Here is a 19929-nt window from a genome sequence, read left to right as displayed (position 1 = left end):
TGCCAAGGCTGTAGCTCTAACCACTGCACCACACACTCAGTTCTAGCACGGAATAGTTTTTTAGACTAGTACCAGTATCTCGCTGGATAATTAAATGTTGTTCAAAACGGAGCAAACGACAATTCAATCTCTTGTGTTTAGAGAGTAAAATTAGGCCATTTTCCTTGGAGGGAAATATGGATCCTTTCAATTATTTCAGATACTATTTGTTATCAAGAATTGAAGCTTCAGACTCAGTTGAAGCAGTTTCTAAGTATTTGAAGTTCATTTACAAAAAACTCAAAGGGTAATTTTAGAAACTTGTGCAGCCTGAACGTGCATCAGTATTAAAAGTCAAAATAAGCATATATTTTTCCCTTTTTAAAATAACCCCATAATCACTGTAATCTTACCAACCATGCCAGCAGATATTATCATCTGTGATCAGTGTGCTTGTAGGTAGAAGGCAGCTATTTTCTTCTGGCTGCTTTGTTACCTTCTTATTGCTTTGAATTGTCATTTCACTGTTGCTGCTTTACCTTTTCTTCAGTGGTTTGGGTCTTCTTCGTTTCACAGTACAGATGAATGATTGCTGTACCTCCTAGAACAAACAAAAACCTCATACCTCCACTAACCAAACAGGAAAGCAACAAACAAAATCCGGTGTTCAAAAGCACTGGAGTAGTGGAGTAACTGAACCAGCAAGTCCCAGGAACCGCCCCCCCCCAATAAAAAAACAAATCACACACAATAAAATAATAAAAATATTTAATAAAAAATAATACACACAATAATAGAAATATATAAATCTAAAAAGAGCAGCTGAAGTTCACAATAAAAGAAGGCACCGACTCTAAAACATAAAAGAAAGAGTTCCAAATGCTGTGCCGATATAGTCAATAGCCAAATCCAAATAGGTGCCAGTATAACCGATGGTGGTAGAGTGTAGATCCAAACGTAGCAAATCTGATGACAGACGTTGTAGCAGTGTGATGGGCTTCAACTGATGAGTTGAAGCATGGGACCCTGCACGGTCCATGTTTCGGCAAATATGTTTGCCTTCTTCAGGGGTCCATTACTGAAAACAATCGCCTGGGTAAAGTGTGCATTGATGCTTGAGGCTATGAGAAATTGCTGAAGAAGACAACAACTGGGAACGCCAACGCTGAGCTGTACCTCCTAGCCATCAGTGATCAAGTGCTCTCCAGGATAACATTTCCTAACAAATGTCATGCACCCAAAGATCACAAGACTGCCTTGTCTCTTTGTTACCTCCGCTGTTATTGTTCCATCTTCTGTCCTTTGTGTGCACCGAAATATTTCAGACTTTTCATCTTCATTGTTTTGGGGTGTTCCTGCAAATTTTTGTTGGTGCCTTGTTGCTACTGGTTCTTTATTCATTGATTTTATATAGTATTTATTTGTAGACCCCTTATAGCCTAAGTGGTTTGCATTCAGGAACTCAAGCATTTCTCCCTATCTGTCCTGGTGGGCTCACAATCTGACTAATGTACCTGGGGCAATGGTGTGTTAGTGACTTGCCCAGGGTTCCAAGGAGCAGGCTGGGCTTGAACCTGCAACTTCAGGGTGCTGAAGCTGTAGCCCTAACCGCTAGGCCACTCCTCCACTTCTAGTGTCTTATTGTCCCAGAAGCTATGTTGGGAAACTGGTACGGTAAATGGTACGAGCAGGTCCATTTTGACAGCCTGAGGAACAGAGAAGGTGCCAGCTTGGGCTTTAAAAGGTTCTGTAATCGTTCCTCTGAGAAGTTTAAGTTTAAGTTTATTACGATTTTTTATATATCGCCTATCAAGGTTTTCTAAGCGGTTTTACAAATCAGGTACTCAAGCATTTTCCCTATCTGTCCCGGTGGGCTCACAATCTTTCTAACATACCTGGAGCTATGGAGGATTAAGTGACTTGCCCAGGGTCACAAGGAGCAGTGCAGGGTTTGAACCCACAACCCCAGGGTGCTGAGGCTGTAGCTTCAACCACTGCGCCACACTCTCCTCCAAGCTGAGTATATGGTCCCAGGCTGCATTCCAATTTTTCTTTCAAAGAAAAAGTCTTGTCATTCCATATGATTTTTCTGGCAAAGTGACAAAAAGTAAGTTCCCACTGATAAAATGATCTGGAGACACACTTAACTATCAAATGGGCTCATCTTTCAACAGAACTCTCACCTTGACCTAATCATGCAATGCTTCTTTGCCCAGTATTCAGAAGATTTATGGTCTTGTTGCCATTTTAATCCTCTTCTCATGCTTTGGAGTCTTCCTGGCAATGTTGGTAACATTTTAACCCTCTCTCAATACTTTCAGGGTCTTCCTTCCACTGCTGGTGCTAATTTATGCTGTCTTATGGTGCTCTTTTTATGGTGAAACACTCCTTCCTCAGGGGTCCGAGATGCCCAATGTATCACATGTGGAGAGTGATGGGGAAAACAATGTCGTAATACGGTCATCAAACTTTTCGAATTTGATGCGAAAAATTCTCCTTCTGAGCTGATGCAGCCGGACTCACCCTGTGCATCAGCTGAGGAGAATTTTTCGCATCAAATTCAAAAATTTTGATGACCGTATTACGACGTTGTTTTCCCCATCACTCTCCACATGTGATACATTGGACATCGCAGACCTCTGAGGAAGGAGTGTTTCTCTGAAACACGGACCATGTAGGGTCCATATTCCATGTATATGAGAGCCATTTAAAGGATTACAAATTTGTATGGTTTTTTAATAAAGATTCCTGTCCACCTGTCAGGTGAGACACATTAATGATTGGTTTAGAGGTACTTCTCATTTCACAGCAACTGCAATAGAATTGTCATTATTGGCTCCTTTTCATGTCAGTTATATGTCACATGTTATCAATCCATCGCTTCGCCAGGTGGTAGCAAATTACCCTATTTTTGCTCCAGCTAGGAGGACATGGCAGTGGATTTGTAAAAGTGCTAGGCTGTCATCAGTGGTGTCTTTATATTTACCCATTCAGGGCAATGGTGCATTTTTGCCAGGACTGCAAAATATTTTATTTCAACGCTGGGCTGTAAAGGGCCTCCGCTATTTATTCCAGTTGTACTCGGAGGACGGAATCTTGGCTTCCTTTACAATTTTATGTCGCACATTTGACTTACCAGCCGCGGCCATATTTGCCTATTATTAGATACGACATTATGTTAAGTCTTTGCCAGTTGGACATCTTACGGAGGACAGCCGTGAAGCACTTTCTGAGTTCTTTAGTCTTTCGGCCCAACAGAGGATCCCTCTAAAATTTCATCTCATGGGCCTCCGGGATTGTCAAGTGGGACCTAACCTGGACATTTTGGCGGCTTCTTGGGCAGAAGCTTGCAGTGCTCTTTGACAGCCCAATAGCTACAACAAGTGCTGAAAACCATCAAGCGTGTGTCTGCCAATGTTACCCACTGGGAATTACAATTGAAAGTGGTTCTGCGGCTATACATTCCCCCTGAAAGGGCAGCTCGGATGGGAATTACCCCTACTCATAACTGCCCCAAGTGCACACAGGCTCATGCCTCTTTGGGACACATGCTTTGGCCTTGTCCTTTGATCATCCATTTTTGGCGGGGTCTGGGCACATATATTACATCTCTCTGGGGCAGACGTACATTGGTCACCTACACCCAGAGCCTTAATTGGCTATTATACTATAGCCACACCGAAATTGAAAGGGATGATAGCCTTCATAGCGAGAACTGTGCTTATGGGAATGAAAGCTATTTTGACTAATTGGATATCCTGGGATCCACCAACTTATACTCAATGGAGATCTTTGATGATAGTACATGCTTCTTTGGAGCGGAGACAGGCTGGTGACCTGGATGTGAGACATGGTCGCCGCTTCTGTCAGATTTGGGAACACTTTTGGATGGACCTTACACCCCAGGCTCGTGGACGATTACTGAATTGGTGAAGGGGGGGTGGGAGAGGGAGGAGGGGGGGTGGGGGTTTGATTTGTGCACATGTGAAAGTTTCTAGATTGCACTGTTATGTGATTTTACTTGCACTTTTTCTTGAAAACTTTAATAAATATATTTCAACATAAAGATTCCTGTCCTTGTACATTCCCATCTGCAGTTTCTTTCTGGTTTTTGCGGTTCGCCTTTTACTGCAGACCCGTTGGATTTTTCTTTGGTTTGCTCTTTTTATGGCAAAAACTTGGAGTCTTTATGCCAGAGGTGGACTAACCTACACAATGGCGTAGTAAGGGGGTGGGGAGGCGCCCCAGGAGCCATCATCCTCTCCGTCCCGCCTATTTCTACTACCTCCCCTCGTAATGCGCGCGCCCCCCCCTTCCCTTCACCTCTAGTTGTTCACCGCCACTGCAACTTTAATGTGCTCCTCACAACCGCATCATCTCTCGCGCTGCCGTCACTTCTGGGTGCCGCGCATAGGAAGTGATGTCAGTGAACAACTAGAGGGAAGAGAGCACGAGTGCAACAGGGGAGAGCAGGGGAGGAGCAGGAGGAGGCGGAGACGAGGGGAGGGGATGGACGTCACCACCCCAGGTGCCTCTCACCCTCGTTACGCCACTGAACCTGCAAGTGTGTTCGTTCTGCAGTCCCTCAGTATCTCTCCTTATACACCTCCCAGAGAACTCATACAAATTGCTTTTAAACTGTACATTGCTTAGAAATTTTATATAAGCGATTCATCAAATGCTAATAAACTTGAAACTTCTCCTCCACTTCCAATCCCAGACTTTGTTCTTTTCAGCTTTCTGCACCGTATACCTGGAATAAACTACCTGAGTCCATTCATCATGCCTCTTCCCTTATTTAAAAGTAGGCTGAAAACCATCCTTTTTGAGACAGCCTTCAACTCATAACCCTACTCCCTTCTGCTCACCACCCTAGCCAGCGGCTTAACCATACCCTCTAACTGTAACCCCTACCCTGGCATCTTGTTTATCTGTCCTGATTGTTTAGATTGTAAGCTCACTCAAGCAGGGACTGTTTCCTTTGTGACTCTACAGTGCTGTGTACGTCTGGTAGTGCTCTAGAAATAATTACTAGTAGTAGTAACAGTGATCTGGCCTCTCAGATAATAAGGGTCATGGGTCCCTAACCACCTATCAAAAGCAATTAAACTAGAAGGTAGCTAGGGGAGACTGGACTCCCTACTGCCCCTACAACTAACCAAAACAAAGTGAAGTGAAAAGTTTTGGGCTGCCTCCCCTTAATAAATTCTAGCTTCTACTCTTCATATACAAAAAGGGGACTATTCTATAAAGCAGCGTAACGCAGGAAACTCTGCAATGAGAGGGCATAGGATGAAGTTAAGGGTGATAGGCTCCAGAGTAATCTGAGGAAATACTTTTTTTACAAAAAGGGTGGTAGATGCATGGAACAGTCTCCCCAAAGAGGTGGTGGAAACAGAGACTGTGTCTGGATTCAAGAGGACCTGGGATAGGCACGTGGGATCTCTCGGAGAGAGAAAGAGATAATGGTTACTGCGGATGGGCAGACTAGATGGGCTATTTGGCCTTTCTCTGCTGTCATGTTTCTATGAGATTTCAGGTGTGCCGAGAGACACTAGGGAGGAGGAGAGATGCCGGCTGACTGACTACAGGATGTGCCCCTTGCAGCAAAGGCACATCCTGTAGGCAATCAGCTGGTGCCAGTGCCTCTTCTTCTCTCCGAACATCTCCCCTGCTGGCACCCCCCTCTGGTGCCCTCTGGAGGGCCTTTGCGCATGAGTGGACATCGAAGTAATGATATCACTTATGCACGTGATGACATCACATCGATGCCCGCACACTTCCAGATGCCTTGATCTGTGGCTACTACGTTTAATGTGCCGCAGTTCGACAAAGTTTGCGGGACGCTGCTATAAAGGATGCTAAAAATTAGGCACCCAAAATCTGTGTGACATAAGGAGTAAAGTTTTATATGTTATTCTGTAGGTTATAGGGAGCCAGTGTGCCTTTATTAGGAGCGGTGTAACATGATTGTATTTTTTTTGTGTTTTCGATGAGCTTTATTGTGGTGTTTCATATTATCTGTAGACAGGAGGCTGGGCTTGATGTTGTATTTATATACCTCTTACAGTCTATTATTATATAAGCTTATTATACGTGGAGCCATGTCAGGGTCAGGGTACTAAAAACTGTGACTGTGCTTGAAGAAACTTTATTAGAAGTACCAAGCCTGAATTTTATTAGTAGCCAGTGACATTCCTTAAATAATGGGGTCACATGATTGTATCTACGAGCATTTGTAATAACTCTAATCGCAGTCTGTCTGCAGTTTCTCGATACAGGCTTGAGGGAGACCTGCATACATGGTATTACAGTAATCTAATTTGTATGTTTAATTCTTTTGTACCATCCAAGTTAAGTAAACTCTTTTGGTTGGAGTTGCACTTTCTGGACTGGATTGAATTGCTAGGTGAAAGGAGTGTGCTGAATAAGTGGATTTACTGTGCTCTCTTGCCTTCCAGCTTTGCCGGCCCCAGTCTTGACCTTACAAACCAGTCCTAACTGTGTTTTAAGTAACCCGCCGGATACTCACCAGGCAAACAAAGATTACATTTGTGAAACAGGCCAATGTTAAAAACAAGAATCAATCCTTGGAGACATAAGATCAAAAGACTTTTTACTTAAGAAATGCTTTATAAAATCATTCCCTTCACCTATTTCAGCTGTGTTAAACTAACCTTGTTTGATTCTTTTTTTTTTTTTTTTTGAATATATTTTTATTGTAGGAACCAATCACAAGAGATACAATCAGCAACCAAGCCAAAAGGGGAATAACACTATAAAAACAATAATCAGATAGGCAATACAGCCAGGCAAGAGAACAAACAATTAAACAAAGCTCTCTCATGAAAGTCCACAATTTTCAATTTTTAAACAGAGCAGCAAGAAAACAGACCTCCCTCCCTCCCATCTCCCCAAATCCACCCACCCCACAATTTTGTTCAGAAATATTTTTCCTTGATTGCAAATAAATGTATCTTCCAGCCTACATAAGAAATCAGTGGAGGGAAATTAACTCTAATTTTTAAACAGGAAAATGGATGTTACAGAATGTTCTAGAATAATAGAGACCCGAACTTGCAGAATTCAGACTTAAACATGCAGTAAGAGTTGATAAGGCTAACTGGAATCTTTCTGTCATCAAAAGATGTTTCTCTAGTTCACATCTTTCCATTCTCCCATTTTTTACCAGCTGTAACCCTGCATTTCACTTAACACAAGAAATGTCTTAGTGAACTGAGTGACACAAGGAGAAGGCAAAGTATTTGATTCTGCTGCATGTGTTTATACTTAATAACCATGTCAAAGCATGAAATGCTGTGTTGTGTTGTATTTTGTTGATGTGTTTTCCTTGGAATTAAAGTGAGTGGCATACATAATGGATTTGCTGATATGCCATACCTTGCTTTAATCACCCATTGATGCGAACATTATTCTTCATAAAGAGAACTAGTGTTACTTGGCATATTTTTGTAATTTGCTTAGACAATAGGCATCCATTGAAACTGGTCCATAACCTGTGCCATAAAGCTTATTTTTTATCTTCTCCTTCATCACTATGCATATGGGGTTCGAAATGCATAGGATTTACAAGTAATCCTAACTTATAGAGTTATGCTTATATATTAGCCTATTTGAAATTTGCTAGGGTCAAGTGTGTAACTTTTTACACAAAATTTCATTAAATTCTTAAATTGGAAGCATAAAAAGTTGGTGGCATCAGGGGCAGATTTTGGGAGGACAAAAAAGTTATGAGCATAGAACTGATGTTCAGGGCTAGGCCCATAAATCCAGGCAAATGAATGACAGGCCTAAATTTATATAACTTTTAAGCTCTTAAGATGAATTTTCAGCTGAAAAACTTAGGCGCTTACGTCTGGATGAAAACAGGGCACAAATTTAGGAATCCCTGAAGAACATAAGAATAGCCTTACAGGGTCAGACCGATGGCACATCAAGCCCATTAGCCCATTCTCATGGTGGCTAATCCAGGTCACTGCTACCTGGCCAAAATCCAGGGAGTAGCAATATTCCATGCTACTGATCCAGGGCAAGCAGTGGCTTCCCCTATGTCTTTCTCAATAACAGACTATGGACTTTTCCTCCAGGAAATTGTCCAAACCTTTCTTAAAACCAGCTACGCTATTTGCTCTTACCACAACCTCTGGCAATGTGATTCAGAGCTTAACTATTCTCTGAGTGAAAAAAAATCCTCCTATTGGTTTTAAAAGTATTTCCCTGTAATTTCATAGAGTGTCCCCTAGTCTTTGTAATTTTTGATGGAATGAAATATCGATCCACTTGTACCCGTTCTACTCCACTCAGGATTTTGTAGACTTCAATCATATCTCCCCTCAGCTGTCTCTTTTCCAAGCTGAAGAGCCCTTACCTTACGAGAGGAGTTTCATTCCCTTTATCATCTTGGTCACTCTTCTTTGAACCTTTTCTAGTGTCGCTATATCTTTCTTGAGATAAGGAGATCAGAACTGAACGCAATACTCCAGATGAGGTCACATCATGGAACGATACTGGGGCATTATAACATTCTTAGTCTTGTTAACCATCCCTTTTTAAATAATTCCTAGCATCCAGTTTGCTTTTTTGACTGCTGCCACATTGGGGGGGGGCCGAAGGCTTTGATTGGCTCAAAATCACCATTTTGAGCCAATCAGGGCCTTTGGCCCCTCCCAATGTATTCCAAGAGCCTCTGTACATTCAGAGCACGAGATGGACGTGGTGGATGTCCAATTGCTGGTTTAGAATGCTTTTTGGATATCTATGTTTTTTATTATGGGCTCCATAGTGACTGATCAAGTTTGGAGCATGTTGAGAGGAGTAGCTATCTGCTGAGTACCTCACCAGAGGGTACAAATATGGACATTTATGCTATACAGCAGGGATCTCAAAGTCCCTCCTTGAGGGCCGCAATCCAGTCAGGTTTTCAGGATTTCCCCAATGAATATGCATTGAAAGCAGTGTATGCACATAGATCTCATACATATTTATTGGGGAAATCCTGAAAACCCAACTGGATTGCGGCCCTCAAGGAGGGACTTTGAGATCCCTGCTATACAGTGATCCCATTGGGGTTCAAGCAGCCTTGGGAGAATTTAGGAGAGCCCTTGTTAGGATGGTTAAGATTTGTTGTGACAAATTCATCAAACAGTGGAAGACATTATATACATTGTGGAACAAATATGTGAAAATCTTGATTTTCTATCATGGATAGCTTGATGAACTGACCTACGTAGCATACAATATTGCTTTGTCAGCCAAATGAACCATTTTGGATTGCAAACTGGTATTTTCTGCATGACTTTTTTCCTACAGTCTTTTCTGCATGGTATTGAATATTTATTATTATTTTTCTGGAAGATTATTTTTGAAAGAGTATTTATTATTCTCTTAGAAGGAAAACCTTCTGAACTGATGATTGAAATTGGGAGTCCTGTATTAACTCATTGGAATGATACTCTTGAGTGCTGTGTGCTGGGGTTTTTGCTTTTCCGGAGTTTTGAAGATATATGGACATTTTTTGTTATTTTAGTACTTCCCTGCCTGACAGGCCTCACACTTAGATTACAGTCTCTCTCAGGTACTCCAGAATTGGTCTGGCTCCAGCCAGACCACAGTCTCTCTCTATCTCACCAGTACTAAATCAAGAACTGGCTTACCTCATTCAAGTTATGGTAGACACACATAGTTGTTGTAATCCTATGGATGTAAATAAAGCCCTAATATTATAACTCCGTGGTCAGCATTGTTTGGAACGCTGACTTGGGCTACAAAAATCCAGAGAATGGTATAGCATAGGAAGCAAAGTACTTCTGTAAATTTAAGAAGAGCCGGAGTTGGGGTTGAATGTGTCTGATGATCTCAGGGTAGCAAAACAAGTAGAAACGGTGATGGTCAAAGCCAGGAAGATGCTTGGGTGTATAAGGAGAGGAATGGACAGTAGGGAAAGGGAGATGACAATGCCATTGTATAAGTCTCTGGTGAGGCTCCATTTGAAATATTGTGTGCAGTTTTGGAGACCGCACCTTCAAAAAGATATAAATAGGATGGAGTCGGTCCAGAGGGCTGCTCCAAAATTGGATACTGGTCTTTGTCATATATTTATTTTACATTCAGGTACTTAACCATATTTCCTTATCTGTCCCGGTGGGCTCAAACTCTATCTAGTGTACCATATATTATATGGGGACAGACTTAGAGACCTTAATATGTATACTCTGGAGGAAAGACTGGAGAGAGGGGATATGACAGAGACATTTAAATATCTCTATGGCATTAATATACAGAAAATGAAGGAAAACTCTGGAAGGAGAAGGCATAGGATGAAGTTAAGAAGTGATAGGCTGAAGAATACTATAAGAAAATACTTATTTACGGAAAGGGTGGTAGAAGTGTGGAATCAGAAAATAATATTAAATATTGAACTAGGCCAGTTACTGGGCAGACTTGCACGGTCTGTGTCTGTGTATGGCCGTTTGGTGGAGGATGGGCAGGGGAGGGCTTCAATGGCTGAGAGGGTGTAGATGGGCTGGAGTAAGTCTTAACAGAGATTTTGGCAGTTGGAACCCAAGCACAGTACCGGGTAAAGCTTTGGATTCTTGCCCAGTAATAGCTAAGAAGAAAAATTAAAAAAAAAAATTTAAATTGAATCAGGTTGGGCAGACTGGATGGACCATTCGGGTCTTTATCTGCCGTCATCTACTATGTTACTATGTTAGTCTTCCGATGGAGGTGGTGGAGATGAAGACTGTATCAGAATTCAAGATAGCATGGGACAGGCATGTGAGATCTCTTAGGGACAGGAGGAGATAGTGGATGTTGTGGATGGGCAAACTGGATGGGCCATTCGGCCTTTATCTGCTGTCATATTTCTATAACTATGGCACTTAAACTTATACCCATATTTTTGTTGCCTGGCTGAATCTGAATATCCAGTTATAAGGCACTGAATATCCAATTATAAGGTACCTCCTGGAAGTTATCCAGGTATTACCTCAGCATCAGCAGCTCAACACCTATCTTGACAAGTTAGGACAACTATTATGGGCCCAATATCCAAGTAGGAGCAGCTCATACCTAGATAAGGGCTACTCATTGGGACCAGATACTGATTTTTCATGGCATTGTCAAAATAATTAAAATATCACACCAGAAGGTTGAATGGAAAAAATCTAATTCACCAAAAAGCCATTCAAATATATATAAATTTCAATGCAAACTTCACTATAATAAAGTGGAGAATAATAATAATAACTTTATTTTTCTATACCGCCATAGTCAAAATGACTTCTAGGTGGTTTACATTGGAAGAAGGCTGGACAATCTAATCTTCGGTTTATATACTGGGTCATCTCCCAGTGGAGCTCGACTCGGTTCACATATGATTAAGACTAGAGTACATAGCAAAAAAACATAGGAGAAAGAAGAGCTATAATTAAAAAAATAGAGTACCTAGTAAAAGAGCATGAGAAAAATAACTATAAAATTATCATTTCATTGAGACCGTAGTTAAACCATTTAAAAATTGTAAGATTTTTCCCGAGGCCACTTGATTCTGTGTAGGAAAATGAGCCTGTTGGCCCGTAAATGTATCCTTCAATACTGGATGGTTCAGGACCCTCTGGCATTGGCATGTTCTGGCATTGGCAGAACCAGTTGCATCAGTTGGCTACCTGGGAGGCACGGGATGCTGGGGGGTCATGGAAGCGGAAGCTTTTGTTCTTGAATATTTGGGAACCCTATTTGCAGTCATTGCACCCTAAAGGCCGCAGTGCGATATTACGATGGTTGTCTTAATCCAGGCAGTTTGAAGTTGACGGAGTGGAGAGTGCTAGGGGGGAGGGGTGGAGAGTATCTGGGGGGTGGTGGATTAGTTTTGGGGGGAGGGGTTTCTTTGGTAGTTGGATATTGATTTGTGCTATTGGGTGGGGAGGGGGGCATAAGGTTTTGTACATTTATCTGTGATTACAGTTCTCGGTCAGAGTGGGGGTGGAGGGGGCGGAACGATGGATGGCCTGCGTCAGGGCTCATCAGAGTTCAGGGCCCTGGCATGCGTTGTCAGTGTCATTAGACCTAGGTGATACAGCATTAGGTACATACAAAATGTTGAAGACTGTTCGCTTTGTTGTGGAAGCTGCTTCCTTGTTCCTTACTCGACTTTGATATCCTTTGTTTGCTTCTGATGTTTTGCTGTTTTCGACAATAAAATTGTTTGAACCTAAAATTGTGAGAACAACAAAGTTCTCAAAGATTTAACGAAATAATTGCAGCTGGCCTAAAAGCCTAATGGAGTCAGGTTAACTATCCAGAGTAGTTATCTGGCAGGTTAGGATAGTGATTCAACACTGGTACATGGATAACTCTCTAGGCAGGGTTGGTTCAAGACATCATGGTGCCCTGGACCCACTTCTCTTTTGGCGCCCATCCCACTCCCCAGACCCTCTTCTGTTTTGGCACTCCCATGCCCAGGCCAGTTTCCTCTTCTGATGCTACTACCTGGTCCTGACAGGATGCAACTTCATTGGCCAGCTGCTATGAGAGAGGGCCAGTGTGAGTATCAAGCAGCAGCGTCAGGAGGGCGGAGGAAACATAGAAAGTGACGGCAGAAAAAGGCCGAGGCCCATCGAGTCTGCCCACACCACTGACCCACCTCCCCTATTTAATCGCTCTCTGATGACCTTTCCCTCGTAGAGATCCGACATGAGCATCCCATCTGTTCTTAAAATCCAGCACGCTGCTGGCCTCGATCACCTGCACTGGGAGCTTAGTCCAGCTGTCAACCACTCTTTCGGTGAAGAAGTATTTCCTGGTGTCGCCATGAAACTTCCCGCCCTTTATTTTCAGCGGGTGTCCTCTTGTGGCAGAGGTTCCTTTAAGAAGGTGCTGCAGTTTCCTCCTCCCTCCTCTGAGGCTGACACTGGCCTCCCTCCTTGTGGCAACCGGTTTATGAAGCTGCATCCTGTCAGGACCAGGCAGTAGCATCGGAGGAGGGAGGGGAGTGTTCAGGCCGCATCCTCTAACTTAATTTACGGACGTCACGGCTCTGGGCATTTGGGGCCAGAGCCTCACCTGGCCCATAGGTTAAACCAGCCTTGCATCTGGGAAAGTTAGGACAGTGATTCGGTGCTGGCACACAGATGCGAGAACTATCCGAGCAAGTTAGGATAGTGATTCAGTGCAAACACAAAGATCACTATCCAAGCAAGTCAGAGTGGTGGAATAGGAATAACTATCTGGGCAAGTTAGGCTAGTGCTTTGGTGTTGGTACATAGATAAGTATCCAACAAGTTAAGAAAGCAATTCAGTGCAGTACAACCATGCAACTCCCCTTTTACAAAAAGCACATTGGCTTCCGATCACCCGTAGAATTTCCTTTAAGATCGTGCTATTATTGTTCAAAACTCAGCTATCTAAAGAGTCCCAATTTATAAATAATCTACTCATTCCTTATACCCCATCGCGTGCACTTCGTTCAAGGGACCAACACTTATTGACAGTTCCATCCCTAAAGATTATAAGCACACATCAACAAGACATTTTTTTTCGGTATTTGCTCCTAAGATCTGGAATGCCCTTCCATTATATCTAAGGGAAGATAAGAACATGGAGCCCTTGAAAAGTAACCTAAAATGTTTCCTATTTAAGGTCGCTTAGAACTGCTAAATTGTTCCTTAGCTCTGTTTCTCAGCTGATGATTTATACCAGTGTTTTTCAACCTTTTTATGGACCGGCAGAAATAAAAGAATTATTCTGTGGAGCGGCATTGGTCTGTGGACTGGCGGTTGAAGAACAATGGGCTAAGACGTGGGCCAGACCCCGCCCATCTCTACCCAATCTCCACCCCAGACCCCGCCCCCATAATAGTACTAATTGCAACTTGCACTTCCCGTGCCTCATCTGGAAGCCTTCCCTCTGACGTTACAACATCAGAGAGAAGGCTTCCGTTTCAGGTGCAGGAGCTACTGCCCGTGGCTTTGTGCACTGAATCAGTTAGGAAGAGGGAGCTGGCTCGAAGATAATGCCGCATCGATCACACCGAGGACCGGCGGTTGAAGAACACTGATTTGGGCTTGATGTACGTGCTGGTCCTGTGGACCGGCAGGAAATTTCTGTGGACCGGCACTGGTCCATGGACCGGTGGTTGAAGAACACTGCTTTATACCCCATCCCTGTCGTATTTGCTTTTATTGTACTTTTCTTCAAAAAATTGTATTTCTCCCTTTCTTTACCTTTTGTACCAGTTAGTCAATGTTTTCCAGAGAAAGTAAAATGGTAAAACCAGAGGACATAATTTGAGGTTGAGGGGTGGGAGACTCAAGGGCAATGTAAGGAAATTCTTTTTTAAGGAGAGGGTGATGGATGCCTGGAATGTGCTCCCAAGAGAGGTGGTGGAGAGGAAAACGATGACGGAGTTCAAAAAGCGTGGGATAAACACAGAGGATCCAGAATCAGAAAATAATAGTAAATATTGAAGAACTATGGCCAGTACTGCGCAGATTGCACGGTCTGTGTCTGTATATGGCCGTTTGGTGGAGAATGGGTTGGGGAGGGCTTCAATGGCTGGGAGGGTGTAGATGGGCTGGATTGAGCTAGTTAAGTAGTTGGAACCTAAGAACAGTACCGGGCAGAGCTTTGGATTCTTGCCCAGAAATAGATAAGAAGAAGAAGAAAAAAAACCCAACAAATTTTTAGAACTGAATCAGGTTGGGCAGTCTAGATTGACCATTCAGGTCTTTATCTGCTGTCATCTACTATGTTACTATGTTTTGGTTTTGTCTGAATTGTCAATTATTGTTTTTTAATTGTTCCCTTCTTTTTATATTGTAATCCGTTTAGTGAACCAAGATAAGCGATTTTATCACATTTTTAATAAACTTGAAACTCCCAGGTAATTTGGGAGCATGATTCAGTGCCAGTATATGGATAACCGTCTGGATAAGTTAGGATAGTAATTTAGCAGCAGAACAAGGATACTTAAAGCACTAACATTTCTAGATAGTTAGCAGTAGATAAGAACATAAGAACATAAGAACATAAGAAGTTGCCTCCGCTGAGGCAGACCATAGGTCCATCCTGCTCAGCGGTCCGCTCCCGCGGCGGCCCATCAGGCCCATTGACTGAGCAATGGTCTATACCTATCTATACCCCCCAATCCCTTTTTCTTCTAGGAATCTATCCAAACCTTCTTTGAAACCATTTAGTGTTTTCTTGTCTACAACAGCCTCTGGAAGCGCGTTCCATGTATCTACCACCCTCTGAGTGAAAAAGTACTTCCTAGCGTTTGTTCTAAACCTGTCCCCTTTCAATTTCCCCCAATGCCCCCTTGTGCTTGTGGTGCCCCTTAATTTGAAAAATCTGTCCCTGTCTACTTTTTCTATGCCCTTCAGGATCTTGAAGGTTTCTATCATGTCTCCTCTAAGTCTTCGCTTCTCCAGGGAGAAAAGTCCCAACTGCTTCAATCTGTCGGTATATGGGAGATTTTCCATTCCCTTTATCAGTTTGGTTGCTCTTCTTTGTACTCCCTCAAGTACCGCCATGTCTTTCTTGAGGTACGGCGACCAGTACTGGACACAGTACTCCAGATGCGGCCGTACCATTGCACGATACAGCGGCATGATAACTTCCTTCGTCCTGGTTGTAATACCCTTCTTAATGATACCCAGCATTCTGTTTGCTTTCCTAGAGGCTGTGGCGCATTGCGCCGATGCCTTCAGTGTTGCGTCTACCATCACTCCCAGGTCTCTCTCCAGGTTACTAACCCCTAGTGGTGTTCCCCCATTTTGTATGTGAACATCGGGTTCTTTTTCCCCACGTGCATGACCTTGCATTTCCCCACGTTGAAGCTCATCTGCCATTTTTCGGCCCACTTTTCCAGCTGCGTTAGATCCTTTTGGAGATCCTCGCAGTCTTCCTTGGTTTGAGCCCTGCTGTATAGTTTGGTGTCATCTGCAAATTTAATGACTTCACACTTAGTTCCCGCCTCTAGGTCATTTATGTAGATATTGAACAAGAGCGGTCCCAGCACCGACCCCTGCGGAACTCCGCTCGTGACCCCTTTCCAGTCTGAGTAGTGGCCCTTTACGCCAACCCTCTGCTTCCTGTTTGACAGCCAGTTTTTGATCCATCGGTGGACCTCCCCTTGTACCCCGTGGTTCCATATCTTTTTAAGCAGTCTCTCGTGTGGCACCTTGTCGAAGGCTTTTTGGAAGTCAAGGTAAATGATGTCTATAGATTCCCCTTTATCCACCTGGCTGTTCACTCCCTCAAAGAAGTACAATAAGTTTGTGAGGCATGACCTACCCTTACAGAAGCCATGTTGACTTGGTTTTAGCTGCCCATTTTTTTCGATGTGCTCACAGATGCCGTCTTTAATCAGTGCCTCCATCATCTTACACGGGACTGAGGTCAGGCTCACCGGCCTGTAGTTTCCCGGGTCCCCCCTTGCGCCCTTTTTGAAGATGGGCGTGACATTTGCTATTTTCCAATCCTTCGGGATCTCTCCGGTTTTTAAGGATAGGTTGCATATCTGTCGAAGTGGCTCCGCTATTACGTCTTTTAGTTCCTTGAGTACCCTTGGGTGAATGCCATCCGGACCCGGCGATTTGTCGCTCTTTAGTCTGTCAATCTGCTTGAGTACATCCTCTTGGCTTACCTCTAAATTGACCAGCTTATCTTCTTGGTCTCCTATTACGATCTCCTCGGGTTCCGGAATGTTGGTTATATTCTCCATCGTGAAGACTGACGTGAAGAACTCATTTAACCTGTCAGCTATCTTTTTCTCTTCTTTTACAACTCCCTTTCGGTCTCCATCGTCCAATGGTCCCACTTCTTCTCTCGCCGGTTGCTTCCCCTTGACGTATCTGAAGAACGACTTGAAGTTTGTTGCTTCCTTTGCCAGTCTCTCTTCGTATTCTCTTTTTGCTTTTCTAACCACTCGGTGACACTCTTTCTGGTGTTCTTTGTGCCCTTTTTGGTTCTCCTCTGTTTGGTCTTTTTTCCATTTTCTGAACGATGCTTTCTTGTCGCTTATCGCCTTCTTCACTGCACTTGTTATCCACACTGGGATTTTTGTTCTATTTTTTTTGCACCCTTTTCTGAACTTGGGGATGCATATGCTTTGTGCTTCGTGCACAGTCTCCTTGAGTAAGGTCCAGGCTTTTTCTACGGATTCCGTCTTCCCTATGTTGCCTTTGAGCTTCTTTCCCACCATTTTTCTCATGGCATCATAATTTCCTTTTTTGAAGTTGAGTGCCGTCGTTGTGGTTCTTTTCCCCTTTGATGATCCAATTTCAAGCTTGCACTGGATCATGTTGTGATCGCTGTTACCTAGTGGGGGTAATACCGCCACCTCCTTTGCTGGCCCCCCTAGTCCGTTAAAGATTAGGTCAAGAGTGGCATCGCCCCGTGTTGGTTCCGTGACCAGCTGCTCCATGAAACAGTCCCTTGTGACTTCTATGAATTTTGTCTCTCTTGCGCAGTTTGAGTGCCCAATACTCCAGTCTATCCCAGGATGGTTGAAGTCCCCCATCACCACCACATTTCCGCTTCTGCATACCTGTTTCAGTTCAGCCTCCATCTCCTGGTCGATTTCTTCCGGTTGTCCAGGTGGGCGGTAGTACAGACCCAGTTTAATGTCTGCTCCTGCTCCTCCCTGTAGCTTAACCCATAGTGATTTCAGGCCATCCGCCCGTACTGTTGTTTCCGTCCTGGCTGATGGTATGGAGTCTTTTATGTACAGCGCTATCCCTCCACCCTTTTTATGTGTCCTGTCTCTCCTGTATAGTTTGTACCCTGGTATGGCCACATCCCATTGACTGTCCTCGGTCCACCACGTTTCTGTGACTCCAATTATGTCTAGGTCCTTATTGCTGGCTGTGATTTCCAGTTCTCCCATTTTGGCCCTCAGGCTCCTAGCATTTGTGTATAGGCAGTTTAAGACCCAGTTTTTTGTCCTCTCTCTTTGTTTCCCTTGTGCTTTGGTATTCCTGCAGTTTCCCTCATAGTTTGCCAGCCCCTGAGCTTCGTCCTCCTCCTGTTGTGTGTGTGTGACGTCCTCTGCCTGTTTCCCCTGCGCCTCCTGCTCTCCTAATTCCCACTCAGTCCTGGGCTCTTTTTCACAATGACTTTGCCCCTCTGTTTCCTGTTGTTCTGTATTGGTCCCGCTTACCTGGTCCATTTGTGCCCTCGATCCCTGCAATGCGTCTTTAGGTCCTTTTTCAACCCATACACCCTCAGACCCGAGTCCTCTTTTACAATGTCCCAGTTCAGTATCTTTGTCAGGTACTGATGTCCGATGTGTCGAGGTCAGGTCGACTATCGGCTTTCCCCTTCTTCTCAGTTTAAAGCCAAGTCTATGGCTATGGTACCTGGATAACTTCCAGCTCCACCTCCAGCACTATCTAGCACTATCCGGATAGTTCCAGGGTGGTCAGTAAAGATTTTCAGTTGGGCTCTCCGGCTATTGCCATGGGCAATCGGTATCTGGTTCCTGTGTGCCACCGGTGCCTGCGGCTGATGAGCCCAAGATGAGGCTCAATCAAAACATTGCACAGCCAGAGATCCTGACGAGTTGGCCCTGCTGAAAGAGGCTTTCTGTTGGGCCCTGCAGCTGTCCCTCCTCTGGCGACAGCGATTATGACGGCGGACTTCAATGTTGGCTCAACTCCTTCTGCTGATGGTGGCTTATGGTGGATTATGCCTGCCTGCCTTACACTGAACTGAGCTTTTTTCTTTAACTTTATTCTAATTTTATTACATTTTGCTTTCCTTCCCATTCCATTTTTTTTTCTTTCATTGTGATTCTAATACCCTGTAGCATGTTATTGACTCTATCGTGCGTACCTCTGTTCCTGTAAATCTTGTGTATGTATTCTTGTAACCCCTTCTGGGCTCCTGGGGAGGCCGGGCGATAAAAATGAACGAATAAATAAATGTGTGCAACCCTTAAACAGGTATGAGCCGCTTTGCCCAGATAAGTCCTGCTGAATATCAGGCCCAAAATAAATAAAATGAAATGGAGAAATACCTGGGTCTCCTTTGGCACAAGTGACTTTGTCCTCTGCCAGGTAGTAGCCATCCTGACAACCGCATCTAAAACTTCCAGGTGTGTTGATGCAGATCTGAGAGCAGAGAGTCTCGTTGCTTGAAATACATTCATCTATATCTGATTAAGACCAAAATGTCAAGAAAAGAAAACAAATTACACGGTATTTAGAAACAGAATGTAAGAGAAAATGTCAATATATAACTCTCTCAGACAAAACTATAAACAGTCAACATTATAAAAATACCTTTTTTTAACTTGCTAATGGTGAAACAACAAAACAGATGTGGAACATGTTGAACAATGCACCGTATATAATTGCATATTCAATCGGGACAAAATAAAAAAAAGGCAAATAGATTCATCAAGTTCAATCTTATATTATTCTTAACAGCTCTTTCTGGCCAGATGTGCTAAGCGTTTTTCTACTCTTTCAGCTGGTTTCTTGAGAGCATACAGCGATAGCATAGCTGGTTCCTGAGGAAGGGGGTTTTCCCGAACGGAACTCCGTAGGCTATACTCCTACTCCAGACTTTTACGGAGAAGCTAAGTACCTCAATTTTTGTTTAGCGCATGACTGTGCCGGCTTGGCTGATTTTGGACGCTACTGTACCCTCGGACGAGGGGCAGAGACAGCCTAACTTATTTATTGATGAAGATTATTTATATTTTCACTTTTAGCACACTGGTTTGTGCACTAGTTTAATTTTGCTAAATTTGCACACGGGTCAGCCTGGGGATGTTTCACAGATAATACCCTTCTGGGTGTATGACTGTGACAGCTGGTGCATTAGGGGCGTGTTCCCACTGTGAGACTGAGGGCTTCCCGTTCACCTTTAAAAATTTGTGGTAGTTTGTTTCTGTTGGGCTGTCTCTTCCCTTCACCCCTCTTT

The 19929-nt window shown here is 43.6% G+C and overlaps 1 protein-coding gene across 1 annotated transcript in view; it reads right to left on the bottom strand.

The window, feature by feature from the left end:
• The window catches only part of CCBE1 (collagen and calcium binding EGF domains 1), a 482228-nt gene that overhangs the window by 43235 nt on the left and 419064 nt on the right, over positions 1–19929 (bottom strand). Inside the window, exon 5 of the mRNA XM_033933500.1 lies at positions 19019–19156. Within this exon, the coding sequence (XP_033789391.1) occupies positions 19019–19156 (138 nt within the window). The remainder of the gene's footprint in view (positions 1–19018; positions 19157–19929) is intronic.

This window comes from Geotrypetes seraphini, chromosome 1, assembly GCF_902459505.1.
Source record: "Geotrypetes seraphini chromosome 1, aGeoSer1.1, whole genome shotgun sequence".
Taxonomy (NCBI): domain Eukaryota; kingdom Metazoa; phylum Chordata; class Amphibia; order Gymnophiona; family Dermophiidae; genus Geotrypetes; species Geotrypetes seraphini.
This window is presented reverse-complemented; position numbering and strand designations above follow the sequence as displayed.